The sequence below is a fragment of the Paroedura picta genome, chromosome 2 (genome assembly GCF_049243985.1).
Source record: "Paroedura picta isolate Pp20150507F chromosome 2, Ppicta_v3.0, whole genome shotgun sequence".
NCBI lineage: Eukaryota > Metazoa > Chordata > Lepidosauria > Squamata > Gekkonidae > Paroedura > Paroedura picta.
Window position 1 is genome coordinate 123,760,320 of NC_135370.1, and position 16,171 is coordinate 123,776,490.

A 16,171-nucleotide genomic window follows, 5' to 3' on the forward strand; every position below is an offset into this window, starting at 1 on the left:
TTTAAGGGGCTTGACTCCTCGGAAGAGCAGCTGCATTCCTGGTGAGGAAGGGCTGCTGTCCCAACACGCAACAGAGGCTAGAAATAACCTGCACGCATACAACCTCTAGCACCAAACTGAACAATGCTACACTCTCTCATGCACAACTGAGACAGGCACAAAGAGGCAGCGAGAAACCGGACACAGCAGGGGAATCACAAAGAACTAAATTTATTAGATCAACTTCAGAGGAGGCAGCCGCAGCATACACATCAAAAGGAAAGGCTGCCGTTTAGAAAAGCCATGTTTCACGGCAAGGACACATGAAGGAAATCAAGATCCCTTTGCTGTGGCTTTGTAGGGTTCTGGCCCGGTTACAGCAACAAAGCTTTTTAGACTTGAGGTAGAAAAGTTCGATCAAAATATATAGGATACATAAAACTGCATCGACCGAGAGCCAGAATTCCTCAGTAATAAGGGTGTGTGTGTGAGAGGAGACGGATGTGACAAAGACAACGCCAAGCAGGGAAGAAAGCAGGTAGTTAACTCGACAGGATGCCCTGCATGCTGGCGCCAGAAACACTCAAACACGGCTTGCAAATTAGCAATGCCGCCACTCCACCCTGCTGCAAAAGGGAGAGGGCTTAATCCAACCCAGAGCTCGACCGGGGAACCTAGTTCGCTGAGCAACACTGGGATGTGTGGAAGTCTAAGCAGTCACTGAGCATGTGCAAAGGACTTTTTTCTTCCGAGGTAACACAATTACATCCCACCCATCATCACTCTTCTAGACTCGTGAGCCATTCCTTCTGAACTGGGGGCGCGGCGAGGGGAGGACGAAGAGAAGGCTATTTCTCGCCCGCTGCTGTCATGCCTGTGCGCGGACTACTAACGAGGGGTCCCAGACCGCAACCTCACTTTGCTCGACGAGACAAGCCAGGTAAAGCGTGCATCCCCAAGCCCCGCCAGGCACTGGGTGAGTTGCGGGACTAGGAGGAGCAGAGCAAGAGAGGACGTCTCAGCACGAGCCAGAGCGCCTTGGAGCATGTGCCGAGTGCCTCTTGCTAAGACCAGCGCCGCAGGGAGACGTCCCTGCGACGATTCGGAGCCCAGCGAACGGGCAGTGGGGACTGGAACGGATTGTCCGTCTGCCCGCACGGCCCCGTCTCAGCCGCCTCCCAGCCTCCTCGGCGCCCAGCAGCTGGGAGCGCGGGAAAGGAGCAGTCCGTCGCCGCCGGCGCTTACCTCGGCCGCCGAAAAGAGCTCCCAGCTGCAGCCCCAGCAGCAGCGGCAGCAGCAGAGGCGGCGGGAGGGAGCCCCCGAGCCGCCTCATGGTGGCGATCCGGGCCGCAGCCCCAGTTCTGGCGCTGGACAGGCTCGCTCCTTCTTTTGGCAGCCACGCGGGGGGGGGGGGGAGTTGCGCTCCGCGGGTCCTCTGGCTGGAGCGGTGGCGCCTGCCCTTTTCTCCCCCTCGCCGCTGCCGGGCGACCTCGCCGGGGCCGCCACCAGGCGCCGGGACCGACCAGGGCGGCTCGCGGTGTGTCTCGGCTCTGCTGGAACAGCGGCGACTGCAGCTGCACCGTTTCGCTTTGCCCTACCAGCGTCTGTTCTACACGGCGCAAGCGGCGGCGAGACTGGAGCTCGCTCCGGCTCCCTGCGCCGCCCCCGGCCCTGCCCTCGGAGGAGGAGTCCCGCCGGGGCAACCTCCGCCCTCGCTTCTCACCCAGAACTGCCGCTCTTGCTGCAGAGGGAGCCTGGCAAACTTCCCGAAGTCTCCAAGCGGGAGAAGGGGGGCAATCCTACGGCAGCGTCGCCTTACCTTCCCGCCCTCAGCGGGATTCCTCTCAGGGTATGGTTGCCAACCTCCAGGTGGGCTCTGAAGATCTCCCAGAATGCCAACTTATCTCCAAGCGAGCGAGACCCGTTCACCTGGAGGAAATGGCAACTGTGGACGGTGAACTCTGGCATTATACCCTGCTGACGCTCCTCCCCAAACCCTACTGTCCCTCAGATCTCCAGAAAATTCCCACGCTAGAGTTGCAATCTTTTCTTCAGGGAAAACCCCTCCCTGTCCTGGACCCTTTACAAGCACCGTGCATTTTTCCAAGGGACAAATGTCCCAGCAGAAACACGCAGGGCATCTGTGCTTTACTCATCTGTGCAGGACCTTCTGCAGGTGGCCCTGAACAACTGCCCATACCTGTGCTGTCTCCACTGGGGCCCCTGCTTTTTGGAAAGGTCCACCTGATGAGGCCACCAAGACTCCCACCATCCTAGCTTTCCACAAGTGATACAAAACTGAATTATTGAAGAGGGCTTGTTACACATGTAATAAGGCTGGACTGTAACAAAATGGTTCTGAAAGATGCTTAGATAAAGAGTGAGGGAGCATATGCTGTGTATATAGGCCATATTGTCAGCTGTTGTAAATAGGATCCTATTGTAAATTGTAAATTTTTAGTATCATTAACACATAATTCCGGATAAGGTTTAAGGTTCTCGTACTCACTTTTAAAGACATCTGCATTCCTCTCCCCATAATAGGCCCTCTGTGAGGGAGGCGAGCGTAGGGGCCGGACCAATCAGGTTGCGGCCAGCACAGCCATGGCAAGAGTGCTTCCTGGGCTAAAGGGAGTGGGAAGCTCCCCTCCCCGGCAGTGGTGACAGGGCTTTGCGGCCTGCAGGGAGGCTGCAAACTCCCCCCCCCCTGCTCCCTCCCAGCAGGAGTGCACCTATAGGCTGCAAAGCCTTGTCGCTGCCTCTCTCCTTGTGAGTGACGATGGAGGCCACAGCCACAAGGCTTCTAGAAGGCGGGGAGGGCCAATCAGGGTGGACCTGGATGGACAGGACCCTGGACAGTCTCCTCCCAGGAAACTGTTTCCCAAATATAAGGGAGCAAAATAGTGTTAAGGATAATAATTGTCCCTAGTAGCTTGATTTTCATTTTTTGCTGAGGGCACTCTTCTTTGAACTATTTATTGCTAAAACTAGGTTTTTAACAAGAGACCTGCAGATTGCCCCTTATAAGGTAGCGTCCCATGAATAAATGACCAAATAACTAAACATGTTTCAACCCCCTTTGAGGTCTTCTTCAGTGGTCTAATATTTAAGTGCACTCATATGATGTAATGCGACTATAAGGTGGTAAACAATATTATTGGAGAGGCTCCCACACTAATGAAAATCTCCAAATATATCTCTTGGAGCCTCCCAATTAAAAATATTCTTCAAAATGCCACCATTGGAGAAGCCCTCTTTGTCTGAATGTATTCTCATGTGTCTCATGGAATTCTTGCATGCCTTCCTAAACACAGTGAGTAAAGGCGTCTTCTGCATCAGGTAAGCATCATGCAGAAGGTAAGAGTTTCAATCCCCAGTAGCTTAATCTGGCAGCAGGTAACTTTGGAGAGTCTCTGCCAGTCTGAGTAGACTCAGTAGACTTTGATAAATCAGCAGTTTAATGTGTTCATATTCTAGAGAATTGGACCTAACACAGAATAATTCTGTGACAGGAGTTGAACAATCCTAAAAGAGGGCACCACAAAGAGAATGCTGAGTGAACTGTAGCTGGCACAAGGAAGTACACCAGGAGATGTGGTTTGATAAGTACAAGCACCCTGGAACATTATGGTAATAAATAGCATTTTAACTGTTCCCAGAAGCAGTAGGTAACCCATTCCATTCCTGAGCACTGGGGTTATATATTCTGAGCAGCTGACCACAGACAGGAGTCTTGCTGTCATATTCTGTACAGTTAACACTGCTGAGACATCTTCAAAAGTAGAAAATATGTTACAGTAGTCCGTTTTGGAGGTTATAGTAGAATGTCTAGGTTGCCAGAGTTTAATTAAGGGACCAGCCTAGCAAACAAGCCAGATGTAATTGAAAGAAGGTGCTTCTAGCAACAGTACTAACCTGTTTGTACATTGTCAAGTCTGGATCTAAGAGCAACCCAATTTACCACAACCTCAAGGCTGTGCCTCAAGAGCTTTACAGCTGCTTCAAAAACCTTAAACAATGAGATTTTAGGCGGTTGACATCCATAGATCAGTGACAACCTAAAGCTCCTGATGATCTTGGCCAAAGGTTTAAGGTTGTTGGCAGAGTTTAAATATGCAAGAGTGTGCAGCACCAATAGTTTTATTTAGGAGAAATAACTTAGAATAGAAAGAGGAGATAGAGACCTGTCAAACTGTTTGGTTGTCTTCATTCGTTCTGTCTGTTCTAGAGGCAAGAGGAAGTATGCTTGAAGGAGCAGAAAGTTTCCAATGAGCCAATCAGGACATTAAAGGAAACTAATATCAAGAACTTCCTAATCTAACTATGCTAAATACACATATTTGATACATCCTGTAGAGTATTTGTAATATGCTCTTGAATTATGCATACTAGACATCTTGCATATTCCAGCAAAAGTTAAAGAATACTGGGATGAAGTCAACCCTTGGGGTACCCCACACATCAAGTCTCAATTAGTTGATTCTGCCTCTACAGTTGAAGCTTTGTATCTTGCCAACAAGAAAAGATCAAAACCAACAAAGAGCTGTGCCTTTCCCTCAACCATTGATTGTATTTAATCCACCAAAATACCATAGTCAACTGCACTAAATACTGATGATGAATGTAATAGTATCAACAGAAATTAATTCATTGATATTATCCAATTACAGCTTGAGCTCATCAACTAAGGTCAGTCTTGAATTCTGGCATGAAGCCAAATGGGTCAAAGGAAGATATTTCACCCAGAAATGCAGTTGTTCTGCCATAAGTCTAAGAAGGGCAAATTGGACATAACTCAATAATTGCCTACATTCTCTTTTTTTAAAGGTGAATTCTCAAGTTATAATCACAGCTTTCTTTAGCTGTGGAAGAAACATATCTTGTAAGGCAGTGGACCCCAACCTTTTTTATCACCGTGGACCACTCAATGCCAGAGACCACTCACCAGGGACCACTCAACGCCTTTTACTGAGGCCCGGTGGGGGGGTAGTTTACTCCTCTACTCTCTGATCGCTATGGTAATGTTTAAACATCCCTTCAAAATAAGATACAGACATGCCACAACAATGAAGTATGTTGTAAAGGGCTGGGGGGGATGAAGTAAAGGGCCGGGAGGGGGGGAGAAGGCATCCTTCGGGGCCCACCTCCAATTAGTCGAAGGACCACATGTAGTCCGCAGCCCACAGGTTGGGGATCACTATTGTAAGGGACATTTTAATATTCTTCCTCAGGGGAGTTTTCACTTTTCTTAGCATGATTTTAATAGCCAGGGTAAGCAAGAATCTAGTATGCAGGAAGTGGTCTTCAAGCTCTCAGTCAAAATTAGACAGGGAGACCAGCTGAAATTATACACAGAGCACTGATAAGAGCTTATAATACTTCCAGCACAGAATCTGCCTCAAATTGGTATCTTGGCTGGACCAGAAGAAAGAGACTTTATCAACAAAAAATCCAGCAAAACTGTCACAGGTGATCTCCAAATAACCTATTAGGCCCAGATGAGGCTAATTAATGTGTCTGGATGAAATTCTGCTGATGCAATGTTAATTGAAAGTAAGTCCTTCTTTGCTAACATCACTGGTAACTCATGAGTCTTTCAGTGGTTATGTTCTTACAATGTTTATCTGAAGTCTATAAATAAAATGTAAAGGTTTTCAAATTATTTTACTAACTTTCTAATTTTGTGTAAAATTAGTGTCATTCCTTTAGCGACACCCCCCCCCCCAACCTAATGGAATATTACATTTCCTGGGTTTTATTCAATATTTATGGTGGAAGTTTATCGGGGAAAGCTAATGCTTTGGAAGGATTGGAACCACTTGCATTGGATGGTGTGGAGCTGGCATTGACAGGGTAAAAGAGTTTGGGAATGCCCATGTATCCAGTAGCTGTCAGTTGGAGGGGAGATTGAGCCAGCCGTAGCTGTCAACTGCATTTGGTTTGCCAACTCTTCTCTTTCTTACACTCATCTGACCTCTCCATGCTAATCCATGCCTTTGTAATCTCATGGCTAGACTCTTTAATGTGCTCAGTTGCTCTTGAGGACAGTCCAGTTCAGAATGTAGCAGCCTGATTATGCCCAAAACTAACCAATGGGCCTTGCCTAATTAAAAAGAAGAGTTGTTTTTTATACCCCCAATTTTCTTTACCTCGATGAGTCTCAAAGTGGTTTACAATCTCCTTCCCTTCCTCTCCCTACAACAACAGTCACCATGTGAGGTCGGTGAGGCTGAGAGAGTTCTGAGAGAACTGTTACTGGCCCAAGGTCACCCAACAGGCTTCATATGAAGGAATGAGAATCAAACTCAGTTCTCCAGATTAGAGTTTGCTACTCTTAATCACTACCACACACTGGCTCTCACAGGTACATTGGATTCCAGTTTCTCTCCAAGTTCAGTTCCAAGTGCTGATTACGACATTTAAAATCCTTCGTGGTGTCAGCCATGGACAGGTGGGGAGGGGCATTTGCCCCTCCCTGCCCCCCAGGTCCTCCAACAGGCAAGGAAACGGTTCGGGTGGCGGCAGCCCATCCCCCTACCCCACACAGTGAAGATCATGGCTGGCTCAATCCCCGCTCTAGGCCCCAACCACGGCCCCAGAGGACCCCCCCCCAACTCACAGGCCCCCAGCCCTCTCTCCCAGCTCACTCACTGGCCAGTACAGCTCTGAGTGGGCAGGGACTCCCTCAAGGTGGAAGAACTTGGAGCAGACGGTCAGGAGCAGGATATGCAACCTGATTGGTTGCCCGTTGGACAGACAGCCAATCAGGCTGGAAGAGGTGGAAGTCAGGAGTGGGACAACTGACCTGATTGGCTGGTAAATAATGAGGCCCAACTCCTCCTGGGACCCCTTACCGGCTTTATTATAATGGTTACAGATTTTTCAAATCCAAATGTTTGTTTTTGTCATTTATTGTAATCATTCTGCTGGTTGTAGTAATATTAATTTCTGTCACTATTCTGTCCATAGACGATGCAGTATAAAGCAAAACGTGAGACTATTGCTATCTCTGTCTCATGAACCTGTGTAGGAAGGCCCAAACCTACTATTTAGTCTTCATGTTGAAGAGCTCTGAACAATCCGATTCTGTGCATGTTTTCTTAGGGGTAAATTCCACTGAGTTCAAGAGATCTTACTGTCAAGTAAGCAGATATAGAAGTGCAGCCTTATATTAAATTGATTTACTTGATTTATAAGCCTACAGTGTTCAATGGGTCTTATTCCAGAGGAAGAATGCATATGTTTGGAACTATTATTGAACACAGTGGGACTAGGGATGCCAGTCCCCTGGTGGGCCCTGGGGATCCCCCTGTTTTACAGCTTGTTTCCAAGCAACAGAGATCAGTCCCCCTGGAGAACATGGCTGCTTTGGATGGTGGAATCCTTAGCATCATACTCCATTGAGGTCCCTCTCTGCCCACTTGTGGTTCCACCCCAAAGTCTCCAGGTATTTCCCAACCCAGAACTTGTAACCTTAAGTGGGACTTATAAATAAAACATGTATAAGATCAGGCTTTCAGTATACCAATGTAGCCTTCGCTTCAGGTCATATTAGAAACTAGTTCTGCAAGGAGCCATTTGAGAAAGGTAGGAGAACTTGTCTTTACTGCTGCAGTGTTCTTGTAATCTCTCACAAAAATACTTTCCCCTTATTCTGCAGTCATTATGCCTAGTTATCCTCAGACTGATTGCCAAATCTCTCAGGTGCTGAAGAACCAGATTCCACAGGGAATTCTTCATATAAATACTATCTATACAGTCTTTCTAATTTCTAAAAACAATCTAAGGTGGCATCCTTTATGAAAGCATTTAATACACAAAAATAACAAGTCAGTGTTGAGTGGAAATGCTTACTGGCTCAGTTAGCCAGAACACATCCTTGGTAAGATTTGGTTTGCAAGATACTGTAAACAAAGACGGAAACAAAATAAAGAGACATTTTTTAAAAACTAGTTCAAGTTGGTGAGTATGGAAAACCTTTTGCTCAATGAGCCCCATACACATTTTATGCAGAAGAGTCATTTGGCTTCTTCTTTCACTAACCCCACCACTAAATTGGTCTGCTTCATTTTCCTTCTGTTCCTTTTCATCTAAGCATCCTCCTATAGCAGCAAGAGGAGAAAGTGCCACTAAGTTGTGTCTGAATATATGTCTTGTGCACAGGCTTACAAAACATTGTTGCTCTAGAATCTAAGGTAGGCTAATCTGATACCTAGCATGGACCCCACAGAAAAATTAAAAGAGAATACATAAGAAAATATATGTGAATTAACTATTCTGGCAGGGGAGGAATTGTGGAAGAGATTGCTAATTAGCAGTCACTGAATAACATCTCACAGAGTTTGTTCTCTTCTCTGTACATTGGTATATACAAGGCATGGGTATGGCTGGAGGCATAAGTCAAGGACTCTTGTCCTACAGCTCTTGGTCTGAGAACTAGCCCAGAGTTTGGAAGATGATCAGCCAGCAGAGAAGAAAAGTATATGATAACTGAAAGCCTCACTTCCTGTTCCTTCCTTTCCCTTTTTTGTCTTTTTGGTCTGTATATTGTTAGCCATAGGTTCTCTTCTGGGAGAAAAGTGAAATATAAATACGCTAAATAAAGTAACATGATGCATAGAATATGAGTTTGCTCTTTAGTGACATCATCTTAGTAGAAGGATACCTAAACAAATATTTTCAAGGAAAAATTATCCAATAAAAGTGTATCCAAAATCATAATGCCAGAAGAAAGATTCCATATAAATGTGATGAAAAATATTGGTACCACATATTGTTCTGCAAAAATAAGAAGAGTTGACTATAAGTGCAACTTATACAAAAGTTAATGGAACAGCTCTATTTATTGTATACTTACAAAAAAAACATGTGTTTTATTTTAGTCATCAGTTGTTATTACCATATTCACTGTAGTTTTATCTTTTTTCCCTGGAGTCATTATGCTTCAGCATAATAAGTCATTATGCTTCACAAGTCACTGTTTTTGTCTTCTGTTTTTCAGATTGAAGTCTAAAAGCTGCATATACTGGGAAAGATATTATCACAAAGAGACTGATACTGGTTGACAGGCACCAAATTTGTGTGTCATGTAAATAATTGCTATAAATATTGGGTAAACATTCTAAAGAAGCTCACCATGTATTCAGAAGACCTGACCATCATCTACCAATAGATATTCTTCTGAAGTAGAAATACTATAGAATCCATTTTTACGTGTAACCAAGATCACCTCCATTTTAGATCATCAGCAAATCTTCCTCATGTAATGGCCAGCCAGCAAAGCCATAACAAACTTAGATATCACTTCTGGATTTATGGAAGACATTGGTGGTGGTGCTCTTCTTCTCCAGGCTTAGACTTTCCCTTGAATAGCAGATCTAGAATCCAAGTGTTTGGAACATATGCACTATATCACAATGTATGCTTAGAAATGTCCCTGAAAAATAAGATCTCACACTCTTGTGTTGCCCATAAAATACCCTGAGGATTCAGTTTTCAAGAAAGCAAATTAAATTGTGTTGCTTCTGTTGAAAGGTGGCTATGGTTTCACACTTTTTGAAGTAGGCAGTCTCATTAATGGTTTGACAGGTGGCGACATAACTGCGAATAATGAAGTGAAGACGCATTTATAGAAGTGCCATGGAGATGGAATAAGTTTCAGACTGCAAAAATGAGCCTATGAGGTAACACCAGATTTAATTAGTAAATATGTTTGAGAAGTACATACATATGTCTCTGCCATCAAGTTGAAAAGTAGTTTTCTCTAATATAGCAATGGATATACATGAATCCCTTAAGTAAATAAATTATTTCAGATCAGAAGATAGGTCCTATGATTCTGAAGAACAGAAGTCAGTGTGTTCAAGAACACAAATGCCAAATTTACTTCTCACATTTTTGCTGCTACTATTCTCTAACATATCTTCATACTGGTGTCCCACATACATTACATTACCACTCCCTTACATTGAGTAGCACTAACAAAAATTATCAGTCAAGATTCAGTTTTTTGAAATCACACAGACTTCACACATCTTCTGTATGTGTAACATCAAGGTTTAGGATTTTTAAAAATGGAATCACCACAGCAGCTCTACCCATGGATGAATTGACTTTTTAGGCAGAGATTATGGCAAAGAGGCAGGCTGGAATCCCCACAAATTGTGCTCTAGAAATAAACTACTGGCTAAAAACAAGACTAGAATTACCCCATCTGAGAAGGGGATGACAAATAGCCCAGTTCCAATATTTATGGCACTAGTATGCTGCTAATGACAGGACAGGAAAAGACTCACATTAATGGCTTTAAAATATGTGTAGAATGGTATGGCTAAATATCGGGGGGGGGGGAAATTCACAGTCAGAGTAGTTCAGCAGTGGTAAAGGTTGCCTAAGGAGATGGTGGGCTCATCCTTACTGGCAGTTTTCAAGCAGTAGCTGGACAGATTATACCATGGATGCTTTATGCTAGCCTTTTTTCAACATTTTGACCATGGAAGAGCCCTGAAATAATTTTTCAAGCTTCAAGGACCCCTGGAAGTGATGTAATCAGTCCATGCCTTCCTGCCATGCCCTCCAGAAGTGACGTGTCACAAGAAGTGACATCACCATCTGCATTAACAAGCAAGCTCAAGGAGGACTGAGGTGGGGGAGAGACAGTAGGTAGTTTAAGGTGGGAGTAGGCATGCAAATTGCCTAAACCATGAGAGAACTCACATTCAAAGGGGGAGCAATGGGAGCAGCTGGTTCCATAGCTTGTGGCCAAGTCCATTAAGACAGGAGGGGTAAGGCCGCAGACCTCTCCTAGAGCTCCCAAGGACCCTTGTGTGTCTGTGGACCTCTGGTTGGGAATCTCTGATATAGACTGATCCTGCATTGAGCAGGGGGTTGGACTAGATGGCCTGTATGGCCCATTCCAACTCTATGATTCAATGATTCTAAAAATGATTTGAGCTCCCATTTCCTTCACTTTGTAGGGGAATCAAGGTAGAACTGGTATGGGAAGAAGTGTATAGAGTAAGTCTTCCAGGCAAGTAACACAGTCCATGACATGCCCATTAGGAGCACTGTATCTATGAGACTTGCAGGAATATTGATAAGGTTTGACTCCACTTTTTTGACAAGCAGAGGCACAGGGAAGGCAGCATAGGAAGTGTAAAAATATCACCCAGACCTGTTCTGCACCGGTGGAACTGCACCAGGCTGCTGCTGGGTATTTGCAATGGGGCAGTTTGCCCCACCACTTCCTATGTCTTCATGGGGACAATTTTCACCTCCAGATGAGGTAAATTTGCTGTATTTAATATAAGAGATATGCTGAATGTTTATATTACATTATTATAGTTTATTGGTTGGTATTTATAGGTTGTGGAAGAAACACTACTTAGATTTATTACACATAAAAGAAGAGAGGTATGGTATGAGCATGAATGGATTATTTTATTTTACTTCTAACAAAATTTAAAATGATATCTTAATTGTGATTGTTTACAATTTAGGACTTGTCACTGAGGAAAAGATAGTAGAAAATGGATTTTATCTGGAAACCATTCTGGCTGACGTCCTTGGAATGAAATAAACTAAAAGTAAACTCAAGAAAGGACATTGTTTAAAAACATTCTTTATTACTGTTTAATGCCATAAGGATAGGACTTTTATCCTTGGTTTGAGGTAGTCAGGGCAGCAAGGTTCCACCATATTCTGCAGCTGTGTGGGACATTTGATTTCATTTTTAAGAAGGTGGGATTGTGTTACCACATAATCTCATGTTCTTAATAATAAAAAAAATGCCCCAGTTGGCTCCATGGCATTGTGCAGTGCTCTGGAGCCAACTGGGGCATGTTTTGTCCCTTCTAGGACACCATAGTCTGGCGTCCTGGATGGCCTGACTAGTCCCCTTCCACATGAACCTGCCCTGCCCTAGGTCCTGTTGATACCCGGGGCAAAAAAGGGAACAAGGCCCTGTTGGTGCCCGGGGCAACAGAGGGCCTTAATTGGGACAGGTCTGAGCTGGCACTGACATTGTCTGGAAGCAGGGATTAGGCCTGCAACCAAACAAGCGCCTGCCCGGGTGCTAATTCCCTGTGCAAAACAGGTAACTTAGAACACCATTGGTCACTTGGGAAAGAAAACTAGCAAGGTATATTCATGGTCACTCCCAGACAAAGGTCGAGATTCCTCTAGACTATATCCTCAAGCAAGGCACATCCACTGAAGTCAGCACCTGTCATCTCTTCAGTGTCTTACTGGGGAAGACACTCATATGGCAATCAGAATTGGACAAGTTGCGCAATCAGGACCAGACAGCAGCACAAAAATATATCTCACCCAAAAAGAAAGAAGAAAATACCTTTGGAGAGCAACAATCCCATGAGGAAGAAAAAAGAATGAAGTTCGAACTAGTATCCCCATGGTAAAACGTTATGCCAGCTATGCAGCCAATTGGACACCAAGACAAAAGAGACATCATAGGCAAGTGAAGTCCTCTCCTGGTCCTAGGCCTGAAGTTAGCTTCTCTCTCTCTCTCTCTCTCTCTCTCTCTCTCTCTCTCTCTCTCTCTCTCTCTCTCTCTCTCTCTCTCACACACACACACACACACACACACACACACACACACACACACACACACACACACACACACACACACACACACAGTGCAGATTTAACAAGTCTGTGAGTAGTCCCATCTAAAAGCACAGCCAAAGGTTTGCCCTGTCAAATCCAGTCCCTGGGGATGGGCTCTTTGTTTCTGATTGGCTGCCCTACATTCCATTTCTTTGTCTTCACACCTTCCCATCATCTTTGCACTGACCTTGTAAACTTAATTACCACTGCCTGAAGCTATTCATCTCAGCAGCCATTGTCTTCTAACCACTCTTTCTGTTATATAGTCTGTGTGATTTATCACATAAGCATAAGTATGGGAGAATGTGAACCCTAAGAAGCATGCCATTCCTTGTTATTGGAGTACAACCAGACAGACAGAGGCAGACTCTTATCCTCTTGTCAGTCAAGGCCCCATTAAGAAGATAACTGAAGATATTGTCCAGCAGGAGGTTGGGACCCATCCCCTTTTTGCCAAGACCCATTAATACAGAGGAACAGCTGTGAAATGATCCTAATATTTATTGAATAGCATCAGGAATTGGATTCGGAAAGCAAATTAGATGAATGAAAATTGCCAAATTCTTGTTCTAGCAAGTCACATGTACCTTTGAAAGATGTACTGATAGACAGCAGAATAAGAAATTCTACTTTCCCTAATGCTGCATGACAATGTTCTTTATGTCTTCTCTGGTCAAACAAGTGTCTGTAAAACAGTTGCAATGGTTCAGGGGCCAGGCTAGAGAAAGAAAGTTGGTAATCCTGAAGTAAAGCACTAAATGTGGAAACATCACTGCCACTGATGTGCACTTAGTAGGCTCAGCTTGTGGTCAGCACATAATTGCCCCTCCCCTGTTGGAGGAAAGTTCCAAGAAGACACACGGAAGATAATGAGCAATATTTAAGACATTATGTGGACATAAAATGTGTGCATTGTAATGCTGCCATCAATTTCTTGCTGCTGCTTCAGAGAGAGGAAAGCACAATGGAGAAGGCTCATGTATAGGCAGATGCTGATTTTGCTCATTTGCAGATGGTCTATGTTCCAGTGAGCAAAGGTGTCATGGTGGAGCATTGAGGGAGAGGCAGCCTCACAGATATGAGGGTCCAAGGCCATGAAGGGCTTTGTTGATAGCTAATATGTTAAATTGAGCTTAGTAACTGATGCTGGGAGTAATATGCATGTTGGGAGTAATATGCATGCTCCATCTAGCTCCCAATAATGACTGAGCTGGACCATTCTGTATCAACTGGAGTTTCCAAATTGATTTTAACAGGAGACCGATATACAGTGCATTGCAGTAGTCTAGTCTAAATTAAGGAAGGGCACAAACTGTATTTTTGTGGTCCACTTTGTGGTTTATGGCTGAATGTGGTTCATATTTGTTTGTAAGCCCTTTGAAAGTTGGAAGAAAGTCTTTTTTGGTACCAGCATTAACTTTTCCAGTAATAACCATGGATCCACTATAACTCCAAGGATCTTCACCCAGTCTGCAAGGGTCAGCTGAACTCCATCAAAAGTGGGGAGCTCTTTGTCCTTCAAGATCTCAGCATTACCTCTTGTCTTTTCAGGGCTTAGTTTCAGTTTGTTTATTCTTTGCCAATTTACCACAACAGCAGAGCTGTGATTTAGCACCTCTACCCTATTACTCCCCCTTCAAGGATCGCTGCCTTGTTGTGGCAAGGGGGCTTGCGTAGTTCAGTGAAGCTATGAGCTATACCGTGCAGGGCCACCCAAGACGGACAGGTCATAGCTGAGAGCTCTGACAAAAGGTGATCCACTGGAGAAGGCAATGGCAAACCACTCCAGTATCTTTGCCATGAAAACTCTATGGACAGTTCCAATAGGCATAACGATATGACGCCGGAAGATGAGCCCCTCAGGTCGGAAGGTGTCCAATATGCTACTGGGGATGAGCAGACGGCTAGTACGAGTAGCGCCAGAATGAATGAAGCGGCTGGGCCAAAGCCGAAAGGACGCTCAGTTGTGGAAGTAACTGGTGGCGAAAAGACAGTCCGATGCTGTAAAGATTTTTATTCCATAGGAACCTGGAACGTCAGATCCATGAATCAAGGCAAGCTGGACGTGGTTAAACAAGAAATGAGAAGACTGAACATCGACATTTTAGGAATCAGTGAACTAAAATGGACAGGAATGGGTGAATTTAATTCAGATGACCATCAGGTATACTACTGTGGACAAGAATCTCGCAGAAGAAATGGAGTAGCCTTCATAATCAATAAGAGAGTAGGAAAAGCAGTCTTGGGATACAATCCCCAAAATGACAGAATGATCTCAGTTCGAATCCAAGGCAAACCATTCAACATCACAGTGATCCAGGTCTATGCCCCAACCACTGCTGCTGAAGAGGATGAAGTTGATCAGTTCTATGAAGCCCTACAACACCTTATAGAAGCAACGCCAAAAAATGATGTGCTTATCATCATGGGGGATTGGAATGCTAAAGTAGGAAGCCAAAAGATAACTGGGATAACAGGCAAGTTTGGCCTTGGAGTACAAAATGAAGCAGGGCACAGGCTGGTAGAATTTTGTCAAGAGAATACAATGGTCATAGCAAACACTCTTTTCCAACAACCCAAGAGACGACTCTACACATGGACATCACCAGACGGTCAACACAGAAATCAGATTGACTATGTACTCTGCAGCCAAAGATGGAAAAGTTCTATACAGGCAATAAAAACAAGACCAGGAGCTGATTGTGGTTCAGATCATGAGCTTCTTGTTGCAAAATTTAGGCTTAAATTGAAGAAAGTAGGGAAAAGCACTAGGCCACTCAGGTACGAACTAAATCATATCCCCGACGAATATACAGTAGAGGTGACAAATAGATTTAAGGAATTAGATCTGATAGACAGAGTGCCTGAAGAACTATGGATGGAGGTTCGCGACATTGTACAAGAGGTAGCAACTAAAACCATCCCAAAGAAAAAGAAATGCAAGAAATCAAAATGGCTGTCTGAGGAAGCTTTACAAATAGCTAAGGAGAGAAGGGAAGTGAAAGGCAAGGGAGAAAGAGAAAGATACACCCAATTGAATGCAGAATTCCAGAGAAAAGCTAGAAGAGATAAGAATGCCTTCTTAAATGAACAGTGCAAACAAATAGAAGAAAACAATAGAATGGGGAGGACCAGAGATCTTTTCAAGAAAATTGGAGATATGAAGAGAATGTTTCATGCAAAGATGGGTATGATAAGGGACCAAAATGGTAGGGACCTCACAGAAGCAGAAGAGATTAAGCAAAGGTGGCAAAATTATACAGAAGAACTATACAAGAGCGAGCTTAACATCCCTGATGACCACAGTGGGGTAGTTACTGACCTGGAGCCAGACATCCTGGAATGTGAAGTCAAATGGGCCTTAGGAAGTCTGAGCAACAATAAAGCTAGTGGTGGTGACAGCATTCCAGTTGAACTATTCAAAATATTAAAGGACGATGCAGTAAAAGTGCTACACTCAATATGCCAGCAAATTTGGAAAACTCAGCAATGGCCACAGGATTGGAAAAGGTCAGTTTACATTCCAATCCCAAAGAAGGGCAATGCCAAAGAATGTTCAAACTACCGC

At 44.3% G+C, this 16,171-nt stretch overlaps 1 protein-coding gene and 1 long non-coding RNA gene across 5 annotated transcripts in view; one reads left to right on the forward strand and one right to left on the reverse strand.

Annotated features, from left to right (window-relative positions):
• The window catches only part of LRP4 (LDL receptor related protein 4), a 141,956-nt gene extending 140,140 nt beyond the window's left edge, over positions 1–1,816 (reverse strand). For 2 of the 4 annotated variants that reach the window (XM_077322372.1, XM_077322371.1), the window contains exon 1: positions 1,225–1,572. In XM_077322372.1, the coding sequence (XP_077178487.1) occupies positions 1,225–1,312 (88 nt within the window). In that variant the 5' untranslated portion in view covers positions 1,313–1,572. Of the gene's footprint in view, positions 1–1,224; positions 1,573–1,798 lie in introns of those variants that run through there. The other 2 variants (XM_077322376.1, XM_077322373.1) reach the window with 2 other exon arrangements.
• On the forward strand, positions 284–9,512 carry LOC143830224 (uncharacterized). Its single transcript, XR_013228389.1, has 2 exons — positions 284–919; positions 8,981–9,512. It is a non-coding gene; the product is annotated as an uncharacterized LOC143830224 (long non-coding RNA).
• Positions 9,513–16,171: the final 6,659 nt, after the last annotated feature.